General features: G+C 46.0%; 1 protein-coding gene across 5 annotated transcripts in view; it reads left to right on the top strand.

The window, feature by feature from the left end:
• The window catches only part of LOC130296793 (lysozyme C-1-like), a 39,636-nt gene extending 25,884 nt beyond the window's left edge, over positions 1–13,752 (top strand). For 2 of the 5 annotated variants that reach the window (XM_056548734.1, XM_056548731.1), the window contains exons 2-5: positions 2,742–3,009; positions 3,410–3,559; positions 8,869–8,947; positions 13,086–13,752. In XM_056548734.1, coding sequence (XP_056404709.1) covers positions 2,763–3,009; positions 3,410–3,559; positions 8,869–8,947; positions 13,086–13,146 — 537 coding nt within the window. In that variant the 5' untranslated portion in view covers positions 2,742–2,762 and the 3' untranslated portion in view covers positions 13,147–13,752. Of the gene's footprint in view, positions 1–1,189; positions 2,128–2,741; positions 3,010–3,409; positions 3,560–8,868; positions 8,948–13,085 lie in introns of those variants that run through there. The other 3 variants (XM_056548730.1, XM_056548729.1, XM_056548732.1) reach the window with 3 other exon arrangements.
• Positions 13,753–15,072: the final 1,320 nt, after the last annotated feature.

The following is a 15,072-nucleotide window of genomic DNA, read 5'->3' on the forward strand; positions in this document are numbered from 1 at the left end:
CTTATTTGCGTCCCAATTAGAAGAAATTGGAACATTTTGATCTGCCTATTCCGGCATATCTAGGTTAACGGGCCAGGTGAGTTATTCAATTAAATCATAACGCATATTCCAGTCTGCCATTACATAGATTCTTAATAGTTCTTATTTTAAGTTTGCATGCCTTCTTTTAATCCATTAGTCCATTTATCTAGGTATCAATCCTGGTATGAGGCCCTTGACTCCTTCTTTCCTGGCATAAATTTAACAGCATTGGAGGTGTTGTGACAACATAATTCTTTCCCCCATGGAAAACAATCACTTTCACTGGGAAGCCCCATTTGTATAAAACATTGTTGCTCTGTAATATCTGGGTTCCTTCGGAAAATTATTTGCATTTTGCATTATAGCTGCAGATAATTCCTGCTTGTAATATTTTTTCTTTAATATTGAAAAAGTGGATTCGTACTATTGTATCCCTTGGTTGGGAGGGGGCATTTGATCTGGGTTTAGGTAATCTGTGCACTCTATCCAATAGCAGTTCTAATTTAGATGCTTGTGGCACCAGGAGAGAAAAATATTCTGTTAAAGGGGTACTCCGCCCCTAGACATCTTATCCCCTATCCAAAGGATAGGGGATAAGATGTCAGATCACCACGGTCCCGCTGCTGGGGAGCCCCGGGATCCCCGCTGCAGCACCCCGCTCTCATTACAGCACAGAGCGAGTTCACTCTGTGCGTAATGACGGGCGATACGGGGGACGGAGCAGTGTGACGTCATGGCTCTGCCCCTTGTGACATCACGGCCCGTCCCCTTAATGCAAGTCTATGGGAGGGGGTGTGATGACCGCCACGCCCCCTCCCATAGACTTGTATTGAAAGGGGCGGGCCGTGATATCACGAAGGGCGGAGCCGTGATGTAACGATGCTCCAGCCCCTGTATTGCGCGTCATTACAAGCAGAGCGAACTCGCTCTGTGCTGTAATGAGAGCGCGGTGCCGCAGTGGGGATCCCAGGGCTCCCCAGCAGCGGGACCGCGGCGATCTGACATCTTATCCCCTATCCTTTGGATAGGGGATAAGATGTCTAGGGGCGGAGTACCCCTTTAAGTATGGGCCAAGTTCATCTGGTTTAACTGTCTCTGGAATTCCTCTCACACAGAGATTGTCCTCTATGTCCGCAATTTTAGCTTTGAGAGTTTCAACTTCATTTTTAACTGTTTTAACTGCTTCTGTTATCAGGTTGTGGGCTTTTTGCTGTTGGTCTATCTTTTCTTCAATTTGAGCTGTGCGTATGCCTAGGTTTTGCATTTCTTTTTGTATGTTGTCAAGAGCATTCTGGAAAGTAGTAGAGAGAGACATGTGTAGTTCTGATAGCATTTGTCGCATAATTGCTACAGTAACAGGGAGTGAAGTATCTGTCGCCTCAGTAGAGGGGGTATCTTCCCTTATATATGTTGGTGAAAGATTCTGTATATTAGGTAGCTGAGTAGGAGACTGTATGGGAGATGGGGTGTTAAACAGCAAACTTCCTTTCACTGTTGCCCTGGCTGCTGGACTAAAAGCAATTGGTGCAGACAGACATGCCAATGAAGGGATTCCCAGAGCCTTATTATAAGTGTTTTGTAAGTTTGGATAAGTGTTATTGAGTTTATTGGCTGCTGTGAGACCTTCTCTTGTCTTGTGCTAATATCATCTCCTTTTTTTATCATTATCACTCTCCTTAGCAAAACAGGGGTCTTGGCTCCCCCCACCTCCCTTACAGTTTTCTGTACCTGTTAACTTGTGGCATACTCCTATGTCGCTCCCCTCATCCCCTGCCTCAACTGCCCCAGTCAGCTTCTTTTTATTCCCATCCGGTTATCTTTGCTCTTTCTGCTCACAGGATCCTTCTCCAGCGGCGTCTGCGCTTGCAGCGCCCGCTTCCTGCTTCCGGGTCACGTGCGCTCCTCTGGACTCTGCCTCCTGCGTCGTCACAGTGCGTCTGTCTCCGGGGCCGAGGATGGGAATCCCCGATCTGGCCGGAGCACTGTTAGCTCGGGATCCCTTCCCAGCCTCACGGGTTAGTGCCATCGGTGATGCTCCCCGCTGCCGCTGCGCTGTCGTCCCCGCTCCTTCACTCGGAACTCCAGAGCAGCCTCTCCGCCCAGCAGGTGAGAAGTATACAGTTAGTTTGGGGGAAGACCTTTTCTTCCAGGTCTCTCCCTCTCACTTGTTCCCAAAGAGATGCTTTCTTTTAGTTAATATTTGCCGGTGATTCTGGCGACCTTCTCCTCAGAGATTCAGAGTTGCCGCCATGAACAGGTTGCCACTCCTTTTTTAATAGAAGTGATTTACAAATCTGTTTAACTTTCTGGCACCAGGGGATTTAAAAAAAATAAAAATAAAAAAATAAAAAAGTTTTCCACGGGAGTACCCCTTTAAGTGTTCCTGAACTAGTAACTACTGAAGTTTAAGTCTCTTGGCAAAAGTGACACAATTAAGCCAGAAGAACGCTTCAAATTACTCAAACACCATATATCAAGGAAGGGGAACAAAGAAATGACAGATAATCAGGGCGATCCCCAGTCACATTGGTACAGGAAGAACAATTCTATTCTCTAGATCGGTCCAGATAACTAAGGGCCATGTGATTTCATAAGAATCGAATACCAGGAAGTGTCTTTATTTGGAAGAGGACTTTGTGTTTTTTTCACTTTAAGCTTAAGAGCCATATTTATTCAATGTGTTAATTGTTTTCAATAACAAATGTCTTTTATGATTCCAGTTCTAACATCCAATGTATTGAATGGAAATATTTTTGGCACACATTATATTCCTGATATGGCGTCACCAAAACCATGAACCCCTGGCTATAAATAAAGAATGTCCCATCAATCCCTTCCATACTCACAACACTATCGAGATGAAGGTCCTCATTGTCCTCGTACTGTCCGCCATTACCACCGGCGGCTGGGTAATAGACCGATGCAGTGTGGTGCGGGCAGTAAGGAGCAGTGGTATTGCCGGCTATAAGGGATACACTGAGGGGGACTGTAAGTATTTCTTCTGTGTACGAAAAAACAACTTACTAAGATAATTTTTTTTCTCCTCTTAGGCTGCGTTCACATCACGTTTTAGGCAATACGGGACCGGATACGGCTGGGGGGAGCTAAAGCCGAGCGCCCACGTATGTGGCCCGTATGTAATTTATTTAAATGAGCCGACCGGAGTGAAACGCTGACTCCTGTCGGAGTCAGCGTTTCACTCCGGTCAGCTCATTGAAATACATACGGGGGTGCCCGGCTTTAGCGCCCGGTTTTTGCTCCCCCCAGCTGTATGCAGTCCCGGTTTGCCTAAAGCGTGATGTGACCCCAGCCTAACTTACATAATATGGATTTTCTTATGTTTTAGCTGGAAATCTGCTCAGTAACAATGTCCTTTTTCCTCCCGTAGATGTGTGCCTAGTTCGGTATGCTAGTAACTATGAGACGTCATTGAACAGAAGTCCTACTGAGTATGGCGCATTCCAGATCAACAGTTACTTTTGGTGCGATGACTATAAAACTCCTGGCCACAGAAATGCATGTGGAATATCATGTGCAGGTAATGTAAAAAAAATGTCATCGTTTTGAAGATCTTTCACCTGTTCCAATCTCATGTTCTGATAAGGTTAGATAGGTAAGGCTCCGTCCCTAACATGTTTGCACTTTTGAATATATATATATATATATATATATATATATATATATATATGGTGTCCCGGTACCGTATGGTATACCGTACCTTGTATGGTGGTTCCCAAAGTCAGAGTTACTTCGTTCCAGTAGCATGCTCCGGATGGGATAGCCCCTAGTCACCTCTTCCTTCTTTAATTTTATGATGTTTATATGTATAAGTAATTATATATTTAATTGTCTATATAGTGTCGCAGGACCTTAGGTCATGTGACTAATGCTAATTCTATTAAGGTTATGCTTAAGGACCTTCCAAGGTCACATGGTATGGTCACATGTCAGACGATAATCCTTTGTAAGGCGAATTGACATATGGTATGGACCAATGAGCTTTAAAGAAGATATCCCATGCAGCAAAGAAAAAAAAAATACCTAGCCATTCCATAGTATATTCACCTACCACCTCTCTGACATGTTTGTGATTTTTTTTCCGGCCCCCATTCACCGTCTATTCAGCTCATAAATTCCAGTTACTTCCTGGTTATGGTGGCTATGCCTGTGATCTCAAAGACTACATTTCCCTGCATGCACTGCTCACATTTCCTGCTCTCAGCTGCCTGAGCAGAGAGCTTGTTACCTCCCCTAACTTATGTTAGTCACTCCCACATAACACTGAGCTCCAATCATATCCCTATACAGCAGGGTGGTCACATAACACTGAGCTCCAATCATAGCCCAGACAGCAGGGTGGTCACATAACACTGAGCTCCAATCATAGCCCAGACAGCAGGGTGGTCACATAACACTGAGCTCCAATCATAGCCCAGACAGCAGGGTGGTCACATAACACTGAGCTCCAATCATAGCCCAGACAGCAGGGTGGTCACATAACACTGAGCTCCAATCATATCCCTATACAGCAGGGTGGTCACATAACACTGAGCTCCAATCATAGCCCTATACAGCAGGGTGGTCACATAACACTGAGCTCCAATCATAGCCCTATACAGCAGGGTGGTCACATAACACTGAGCTCCAATCATAGCCCTATACAGCAGGGTGGCCACATAACACTGAGCTCCAATCATAGCCCAGACAGCAGGGTGGTCTCATAACACTGAGCTCCAATCATAGCCCTATACAGCAGGGTGGTCACATAACACTGAGCTCCAATCATAGCCCTATACAGCAGGGTGGTCACATAACACTGAGCTCCAATCATATCCCTATACAGCAGGGTGGTCACATAACACTGAGCTCCAATCATAGCCCTATACAGCAGGGTGGTCACATAACACTGAGCTCCAATCATATCCCTATACAGCAGGGTGGTCACATAACACTGAGCTCCAATCATAGCCCTATACAGCAGGGTGGTCACATAACACTGAGCTCCAATCATAGCCCTATACAGCAGGGTGGTCACATAACACTGAGCTCCAATCATAGCCCTATACAGCAGGGTGGTCACATAACACTGAGCTCCAATCATATCCCTATACAGCAGGGTGGTCACATAACACTGAGCTCCAATCATATCCCTATACAGCAGGGTGGTCACATAACACTGAGCTCCAATCATAGCCCTATACAGCAGGGTGGTCACATAACACTGAGCTCCAATCATAGCCCTATACAGCAGGGTGGTCACATAACACTGAGCTCCAATCATATCCCTATACAGCAGGGTGGTCACATAACACTGAGCTCCAATCATATCCCTATACAGCAGGGTGGTCACATAACACTGAGCTCCAATCATAGCCCTATACAGCAGGGTGGTCACATAACACTGAGCTCCAATCATAGCCCTATACAGCAGGGTGGTCACATAACACTGAGCTCCAATCATATCCCTATACAGCAGGGTGGTCACATAACACTGAGCTCCAATCATATCCCTATACAGCAGGGTGGTCACATAACACTGAGCTCCAATCATATCCCTATACAGCAGGGTGGTCACATAACACTGAGCTCCAATCATATCCCTATACAGCAGGGTGGTCACATAACACTGAGCTCCAATCATAGCCCTATACAGCAGGGTGGTCACATAACACTGAGCTCCAATCATAGCCCTATACAGCAGGGTGGTCACATAACACTGAGCTCCAATCATAGCCCTATACAGCAGGGTGGTCACATAACACTGAGCTCCAATCATATCCCTATACAGCAGGGTGGTCACATAACACTGAGCTCCAATCATAGCCCTATACAGCAGGGTGGTCACATAACACTGAGCTCCAATCATATCCCTATACAGCAGGGTGGTCACATAACACTGAGCTCCAATCATATCCCTATACAGCAGGGTGGTCACATAACACTGAGCTCCAATCATAGCCCAGACAGCAGGGTGGCCACATAACACTGAGCTCCAATCATAGCCCTATACAGCAGGGTGGTCACATAACACTGAGCTCCAATCATATCCCTATACAGCAGGGTGGTCACATAACACTGAGCTCCAATCATATCCCTATACAGCAGGGTGGTCACATAACACTGAGCTCCAATCATAGCCCTATACAGCAGGGTGGTCACATAACACTGAGCTCCAATCATATCCCTATAAAGCAGGGTGGTCACATAACACTGAGCTCCAATCATAGCCCTATACAGCAGGGTGGTCACATAACACTGAGCTCCAATCATAGCCCTATACAGCAGGGTGGTCACATAACACTGAGCTCCAATCATAGCCCTATACAGCAGGGTGGTCACATAACACTGAGCTCCAATCATAGCCCTATACAGCAGGGTGGTCACATAACACTGAGCTCCAATCATATCCCTATACAGCAGGGTGGTCACATAACACTGAGCTCCAATCATATCCCTATACAGCAGGGTGGTCACATAACACTGAGCTCCAATCATATCCCTATACAGCAGGGTGGTCACATAACACTGAGCTCCAATCATAGCCCTATACAGCAGGGTGGTCACATAACACTGAGCTCCAATCATAGCCCTATACAGCAGGGTGGTCACATAACACTGAGCTCCAATCATAGCCCTATACAGCAGGGTGGTCACATAACACTGAGCTCCAATCATATCCCTATACAGCAGGGTGGTCACATAACACTGAGCTCCAATCATAGCCCTATACAGCAGGGTGGTCACATAACACTGAGCTCCAATCATATCCCTATACAGCAGGGTGGTCACATAACACTGAGCTCCAATCATATCCCTATACAGCAGGGTGGTCACATAACACTGAGCTCCAATCATAGCCCTATACAGCAGGGTGGTCACATAACACTGAGCTCCAATCATATCCCTATACAGCAGGGTGGTCACATAACACTGAGCTCCAATCATAGCCCTATACAGCAGGGTGGTCACATAACACTGAGCTCCAATCATAGCCCTATACAGCAGGGTGGTCACATAACACTGAGCTCCAATCATAGCCCTATACAGCAGGGTGGTCACATAACACTGAGCTCCAATCATATCCCTATACAGCAGGGTGGTCACATAACACTGAGCTCCAATCATAGCTCTATACAGCAGGGTGGTCACATAACACTGAGCTCCAATCATAGCTCTATACAGCAGGGTGATCACATAACACTGAGGTAAGGAAATATGAATACAGTAATACAAAAAGCAGGGGAAGAGGGGGACCTAATGTGGGGGAACTATACTGCCGACCTTCTGTGGGGGGGGGGGGGGAACTATACTGCCAACTTACTGTGGGGGGGGGGGGGAACTATAATGCCAACCAACTGTGGGGGAATATACTGCCAACCTAATGTGGGGGACTTATAATGCACCTAATGTGGGGAACTATACTGCTCCTAATGTGGGGAAGTATACTGCCAACCTAATGTGGGGGGCTTTTAATGCACCTAATGTGGGGAGCTATACTGCCAACCTAATGTGGGGGAATATACTGCCAACCTAATGTGGGGGGACTTATAATGCACCTAATGGGGGGAACTATACTGCCAACCTAATGTGGGGAACTATACTGCCAACCTACTGTGGGGGAGCTATACTGCCAACCTACTGTGGGGGAACTATACTGCCAACCTACTGTGGGGGAACTATACTGCCAACCTAATGTGGGGGAACTATACTGCCAACCTAATGTGGGGGGACTTCTACTGCCAACCTAATGTGGGGAACTATACTGCCAACCTAATGTGGGGGAATATACTGACAACCTAATGTGGGGGAATATACTGCCAACCTAATGTGGGGAAACCATACTGCCTACCTAATGTTGGGCGAACTATATTGCCAACCTCATTTTGGGGAACTACAACCTAATGTGGGGGAACTATACAGTCAACCTAATGTGGGGGAACTACAACCTAATGTGGGGAAGCTATACTACCAACCTAATGTGGAGGGAACTGTACTGCCAACCTAATGTGGGGGGAACTATACTGTCAACCTAATGTGGGGGGAACTATGCTGTCAAACTAATGGGGGGGAACATACTGCTACCCTAATGTGGGGGAAATATACTGCCAACCTAATGTGGGGGAACTATACTGCCAACCTAAAGTGGGGGGAACTATACTGCCAACCTAAAGTGGGGGGAACTATACTGCCAACCTAAAGTGGGAGGAATATACTGCCAACCTAATGTGGGGGAACTATACTGCCAACCTAATGCGGGGTAACTATACTGCCAACCTAATGCGGGGGAACTATACTGCCAACCTAATGCGGGGGAACTATACTGCCAACCTAATGCGGGGAACTATACTGCCAACCTAATGCGGGGGGACTATACTGCCAACCTAATGCGGGGGGACTATACTGCCAACCTAATGTGGTGGAACTATACAAAAATATAAAATTGTACTATTCTGATCCCTATAACTCTTTTATTTTTCTGTATATGGGGATGTATAAGGGTCATTTTTGTTGTTTTTATCGGTACTATTTTTGTTTTGATGGGACTTTTCAATTGCTTTTTAGATATGTTTTGTGGTATTTGAAGAGACCAAAAATGTGCAAATCTGGTTAGTGCACTATTACGACTTTTGGGGCCCTTCTTTTGATTTTGCCTAGGGCCACGCTAAGCCTAAAGCCGGCCCTGTTTATCCCCTATCAATAGTCCTTTGGATTGCTGATAAGGTTTCTAGGGGCAAAGTACCCCTTTAATCCACTAAATATGAATGCTTTTAGACAATGGGAATCAAAAAAACATGAGAAGGCAAACCCCACGCTATTAATAAACTCCAATGTGTCCCTCTGTTTTAGCTTTACTGGACACCAACCTGGCTGATGACCTGAGATGTGTTAAAAGAATTGTGCAGGATCCCAATGGACTTGATGCCTGGTAGGTACTGAATAACAATGACATCTTACAACTAGTTAAATAAGTAATCTATAGGAATTACTGAAATAGCAGAATTTTTATGATACTATGGAGGGATTCGGACCCATAAAGATCCTAGTGTAGGAAACAAAGTAGAGCAGTATACAGATTCAATACTGTGTCCTACTCTGCCCCTCAGGCCCTGCGGCAGGTATAACTCATAATAACATTTTTTCATAGAAAGTTTCCTCCTAGACCAGTGGTTCTCAACCTTTTTGGTGACTGTACCCCCAAAGGCTCAAAGTATGTTCGCGGGTACCCCCTCGCACGGAACTTGCGCGTGAGGGGTACCCGCGGACAAAAGGCTTGTTCTTATCTTCATACTAATGCATTCCCCCCATCCCAATCCCCTTGTGCTATTATTCCCCCTCTATCCTAATCCCCTTGTCCCATTATTCCCCCCATCTTAATCCCCTTATGCTATTATTCCTCCTCCATCTTTATCCCCTTATGCTATTATTCCTCCTCCATCTTTATCCCCTTGTGTTATTATTCCTCCTCCATCTTTATCCCCTTGTGCTATTATTCCCCCTCCCTCTTAATCCCCTTGTCCCATTATTCCCCCCATCTTAATCCCCTTGTGTTATTATTCCTCCTCCATCTTTATCCCCTTGTGCTATTATTCCCCCTCCATCTTTATCCCCCTGTGTTATTCCTCCTCCTCCATCTTTATCCCCTTGTCCCATTATTCCTCCTCCATCTTTATCCCCTTGTGCTATTATTCCCCCTCCCGCTTTATCCCCTTGTCCCATTATTCCCCCCTCCATCTTTATCCCCTTGTGTTATTATTCCTCCTCCATCTTTATCTCCTTGTGTTATTATTCCTCCTCCATCTTTATCCCCTTGTCCCATTATTCCCCCCTCCATCTTTATCCCCCTGTGTTATTCCTCCTCCTCCATCTTTATCCCCTTGTGTTATTATTCCTCCTCCATCTTTATCTCCTTGTGTTATTATTCCTCCTCCATCTTTATCCCCTTGTCCCATTATTCCCCCCTCCATCTTTATCCCCTTGTGTTATTATTCCTCCTCCATCTTTATCCCCTTGTGTTATTATTCCTCCTCCATCTTTATCCCCTTGTGCTATTATTCCTCCTCCCTCTTTATACCCTTGTCCCATTATTCCCCCCTCCATCTTTATCCCCTTGTGTTATTATTCCTCCTCCTCCATCTTTATCCCCCTGTGTTATTATTCCTCCTCCATCTTTATCCCCTTGTCCCATTATTCCCCCTCCATCTTTATCCCCCTGTGTTATTATTCCTCCTCCATCTTTATCCCCTTGTCCCATTATTCCCCCTCCATCTTTATCCCCCTTGTGTTATTATTCCTCCTCCATCTTTATCCCCCTTTGTTATTATTCCTCCTCCATCTTTATCCCCTTGTGTTATTATTCCCCCCTCCATCTTTATCCCCCTTTGTTATTATTCCTCCTCCATCTTTATCCCCTTGTGTTATTATTCCTCCTCCATCTTTATTCCCTTGTGATATTATTCCTCCTCCATCTTTATCCCCTTGTGTTATTATTCCTCCTCCATCTTTATCCCCTTGTGTTATTATTCCCCCTCCATCTTAATCCCCTTGTGTTATTATTCCCCCTCCATCTTAATCCCCTTGTGTTATTATTCCTCCTCCATCTTTATCCCCTTGTGTTTTTATTCCTCCTCCATCTTTATCCCCTTGTGTTTTTATTCCTCCTCCATCTTTATCCCCTTGTGTTTTTATTCCTCCTCCATCTTTATCCCCTTGTGTTATTATTCCTCCTCCATCTTTATCCCCTTGTGTTATTATTCCCCCTTCCTCTGATCCCCTTTTGCCATATCGGATAATAATGGCACAAGGGGATTAAGTTGAAGGGGGGGGGGGGGGGAATGGCAAAAGGGGATCAGAGGGAGGGGGAATAATATCACAAGGGGATTAAGATGGAGGAGGAATAATATCACAAGGGGATTAAGATGGAGGAGGAATAATATCACAAGGGGATTAAGATGGAGGAGGAATAATAACACAAGGGGATTAAGATGGAGGAGGAATAATATCACAAGGGGATTAAGATGGAGGGGGGGGAATGGCGCAAGAGATTAACATGGAAGGGGAGAGGGATAATGGCAGAGGGGGGGATGAGGAGTAATAAAGCACAAGGCATTACATTTTAATGCCTTGTGCTTTATTACTCCACATCCCCCCCTCTGCCATTATCCCTCTCCCCCTCCATCTTAATGTCTTGTGCTCCATCCCATACATCCCCCCTCCGTCCCATGCAGTCCCCCCTCCGTCCCATACAGTCCCCCCTCCGTCCCATACAGAACCCCCTCCGTCCCATACAGTCCCCCCTCCATCCCATACATCACCCCTCTGTCCCATACAACCCCCCCCCCCCCCTCCGGCCCATACGGTTGTTTTTAACTTTTTTTGTTTTGTTTTACCTGGCGTCCTGCGGTCCCGTTGCCTGCTCCTTCACGCAGCGGGTCCCGTTCGGCGGGGCCGCACTGACGTGTGACGTCCTCCTGCGCTGTGCGGCAACTCCGCGCAACGTCAGGGGAGGTCACATGTCTCTCCGGCAACCACGCAGCTCACTTACAGTAGCTGCTGCCGCAGCTCGGGCTGCGATACTGTACAGTGAGCTGCCGCGGCTATGCGCTGGCAAATACTGGCCAATGCATGGCCGGTATTTGTCAGCGCTTCGCGTACCCCCAAACAACCCCTGGCATAGCCCAAGGGGTGCGCGTACCCCAGGTTGGGAACCCAGGTCCTAGACTGTTCTTTAGCAAGCAATTCAGGCAGTCGGATAAGAATAGGTTTGGGTTCTTCAATTTACATGGTAGCGGTCAGGGTTGACCATCATAACTTTACTCCTGTGCCTATAAGGCCACGTTTTCTCTGATATAGAAAAAGTATATATGAACTATTTTTTTAACTTTTTGTAGTTGTGTTGTGGTTTTTCTGTATATTATAATTTACTAAAGAGATTTTAGAGGTTTAAAAAGGTACTCTGCCCCTAGTCATCTTATCCCCTATCCAAAGGATAGGGGACAAGATGTCTGATCGTGGGGGTCCTGCCGCTGGGAACCCCAGCGATCTCTCCTGTCTTGCCCCCTCGTGACATCACACCCTGCCCCCTCAATACAAGTCTATGGGAGGGGACGTGACTGGCATCACGCCCCCTCCCATAGACTTGCATTGAGGGGCCGGGGCCGTGATGTCACGATACTCCGGCCCCTGAATAGCCCTTCATCAAGCGGAGAGCGAAGTTCGCTCCATGCAGCAGAGGGCACAGGGTGCTGCAGGATAGATTGTGGGGGTCCCCAGCGGCGGGACCCCGGCGATCAGACATCTTATCCCCTATCCTTTGGATTGGGGATAAGAATTCTAGAGGCGGAGTACCCCTTTAAACATTGTCAATTTAAAGGGGTATTCCGCCCCTAGACATCTTATCCCCTATCCAAAGGATAGGGGATAAGATGTCAGATCGCCGCGGTCCCGCTGCTGGGGACCCCCGGGATCACTGCTGCGGCACCGCGCTATCATTACATCACAGAGCGAGTTCGCTCTGTGCGGAATGACGGGTGATACGGGGGACGGAGCAGCGTGACGTCATGGCGCCGCCCCTTGTGACATCACGGCCCGTCCCCTTAATGCAAGTCTATGGCAGGGGGCGTGACAACTGCCACGCCCCCTCCCATAGACTTGTATTGAAAGGGGCAGGCCGTGACATCACGAGGGGCGGAGCCGTGACGTAACGATGCTCCGGCTCCTGTACCGCCCATCATTACGTGCAGAGCGAACTCGCTCTGTGCTGTAATGATAGCGCGTTGCCGCAGCGGGGATCCCGGGGTCCCCAGCAGCGGGACCGCGGCGATCTGACATCTTATCCCCTATCCTTTGGATAGGGGATAAGATGTCTAGGGGCGGAATACCCCTTTAACGTCAAGGCAGGAAGATAAACCTGAAAACCATGACCTACATGATAAACTACAAGGCCATGCCTGTCCAGTCTGGGATCATCATTTTAATATGTGGGTCAATATTATGAGGTCTATCTTCACTTGTCAAAGAATATATAAAATGATTAATATATTGATCTTATTTTTTGCTTTTTGCAGGCAGGCTTGGACACGGAATTGTAAAGGACGTGACAATAGTTACTTCACGGTCGGATGTTAATCGCCCATTCAACTTCACATGCAAATCAACAGTCTTTAATATTTTGCTTAAAGGGGTACTCCACTGGCCAGTGTTCCGAACGCTGTGTGCGCACTGCGGGGGTCGGCCACACTCCCTCGTGATGTCACATCACGCCCCCTCAGTGCAAGACTATGGGAGGGGGCGTGGAGTACTAGTGGAGTACCCCTTTAAAGTATCAGCTGATCATCAAACATTTTACAAGGTCGATTTAGATATCATCTACATCAGTATTCCCCAAGCACTGTCCTCAAGTACCCTCACACACACAAAATGAATAACCAGTCCTGAAAAAAAATGGTGCTTTTGGATGAATTCCTCTAATAAACATGGAAACCTTTACTCTCAGATAAGGTACAGACATCTTAAATAGAAATCTCCCAGCAATAGTCCCACTTACAAGTGAAAACCAGCACAATGTCAGATAAAATCTATGAACAGTATATCCTGACTAAAAAAAAAAAAAAAAAAAAAAAGATCAAGTGGCACATCCACTTATACTCATAGATGACAAGATTGAGAAACATGATCCAGCTAATACATTTCAGATCAGTGAGGTCTTTACTCGTGATATAGAAACAATGGGGGAGATTTATCAAAACCTGGGCAGAGGAAAATCTGCCCAGTTGCCCATAGCAACCAATCAGATTGCTTCTTTCATTTTGAGAGGCCTGGTTGGTTAAAAATGAAAGAAGCGATCTGATTGGTTGAGATGGGCAACTGGGCAGATTTTCCTCTGGACAGGTTTTGATAAATCTCCCCCAATCTGTTTACAGATGGTTGACTGATCCCAGTTCGTACAGCTCCGGGCAAATACTTAGGGCTAGAAAGGCAATGAACTACTCAACTTTATGTGGAAATGATTGCTAAATGCAAACTATACAATGATGGTCAAGCAGATTCTGCATTCTTCTTCTTCTGCGGATTTCTCGGCAAGGCTGAAGGTTACGCATAGCAAGTGCTTAGTTTCTGTAACATTACCTGCATAATAAAATAAACTCCTTCTAGCATAGCAGATCTGTTTCTGTGTTACTACTGTTTATGTTGTACAGCATAGGCATCTTTTTTTTTTTAAATGCTTAGTGATCAATAGTTTTGACTGATGCTGGGGCAGAGGGTGAACTGGACCCCTAGCTGACCACTCCAGCCATTATACATTTGTTTAAAGGGGTACTCCGTCGCTAGACAGCTTATCCCCTATCCAAAGGATAGGGGATAAGATGTCTGATCGCTGGGGTCCCGCCGCTGGGGACCCCCGTGATCTCGGCTGAGGCACCCCAGGCATCCGGTGCACGGAGCGAACTTCGGGGCGGAGGCTTTTGACAAATATGGTAATTCACCTAAACACCACTAGGTGTCAGGATCACACAAGATTATTTAACCCCTTAAGGACTCAGCCCATTTGGACCTTAAGGACTAAGACAATTTTATTTTTACGTTTTCGTTTTTTCCTCCTCCCCTTCAAAAAATCATAACTCTTTTATATTTTCATCCAGAGACTAATATGAGGGCTTGTTTTTAGCACGACCAGTTGTCCGTTGTAATGCCATCACTCACTTTACCATAAAATGTATGTCGCAACCAAAAAAATGCTATTTGTGTGGGGAAATTAAAAAGAAAACCGCAATTTTGCTAATTTTGGAAGGTTTTGTTTTCACGCCGTACAATTTATGGTAAAAATGACGTGTGTTTTTTATTCTCTGGGTCAATACGATTAAAATGATACCCATGATTGTACACTTTTCTATTACTATTGCGCTTAAAAAAACCGCAAACTTTTTAACCAAATTAGTATGTTTAAAATCCCCCTATTTTGAAGACCTATAACTTAATAATTTTTCCGTATAAACGGCGGTATGAGGGCTCATTTTCTGCGCCGTGATCTGTACTTTTTATTAATACCATATT

The sequence above is a fragment of the Hyla sarda genome, chromosome 12, assembly GCF_029499605.1.
Source record: "Hyla sarda isolate aHylSar1 chromosome 12, aHylSar1.hap1, whole genome shotgun sequence".
Lineage (NCBI taxonomy): Eukaryota > Metazoa > Chordata > Amphibia > Anura > Hylidae > Hyla > Hyla sarda.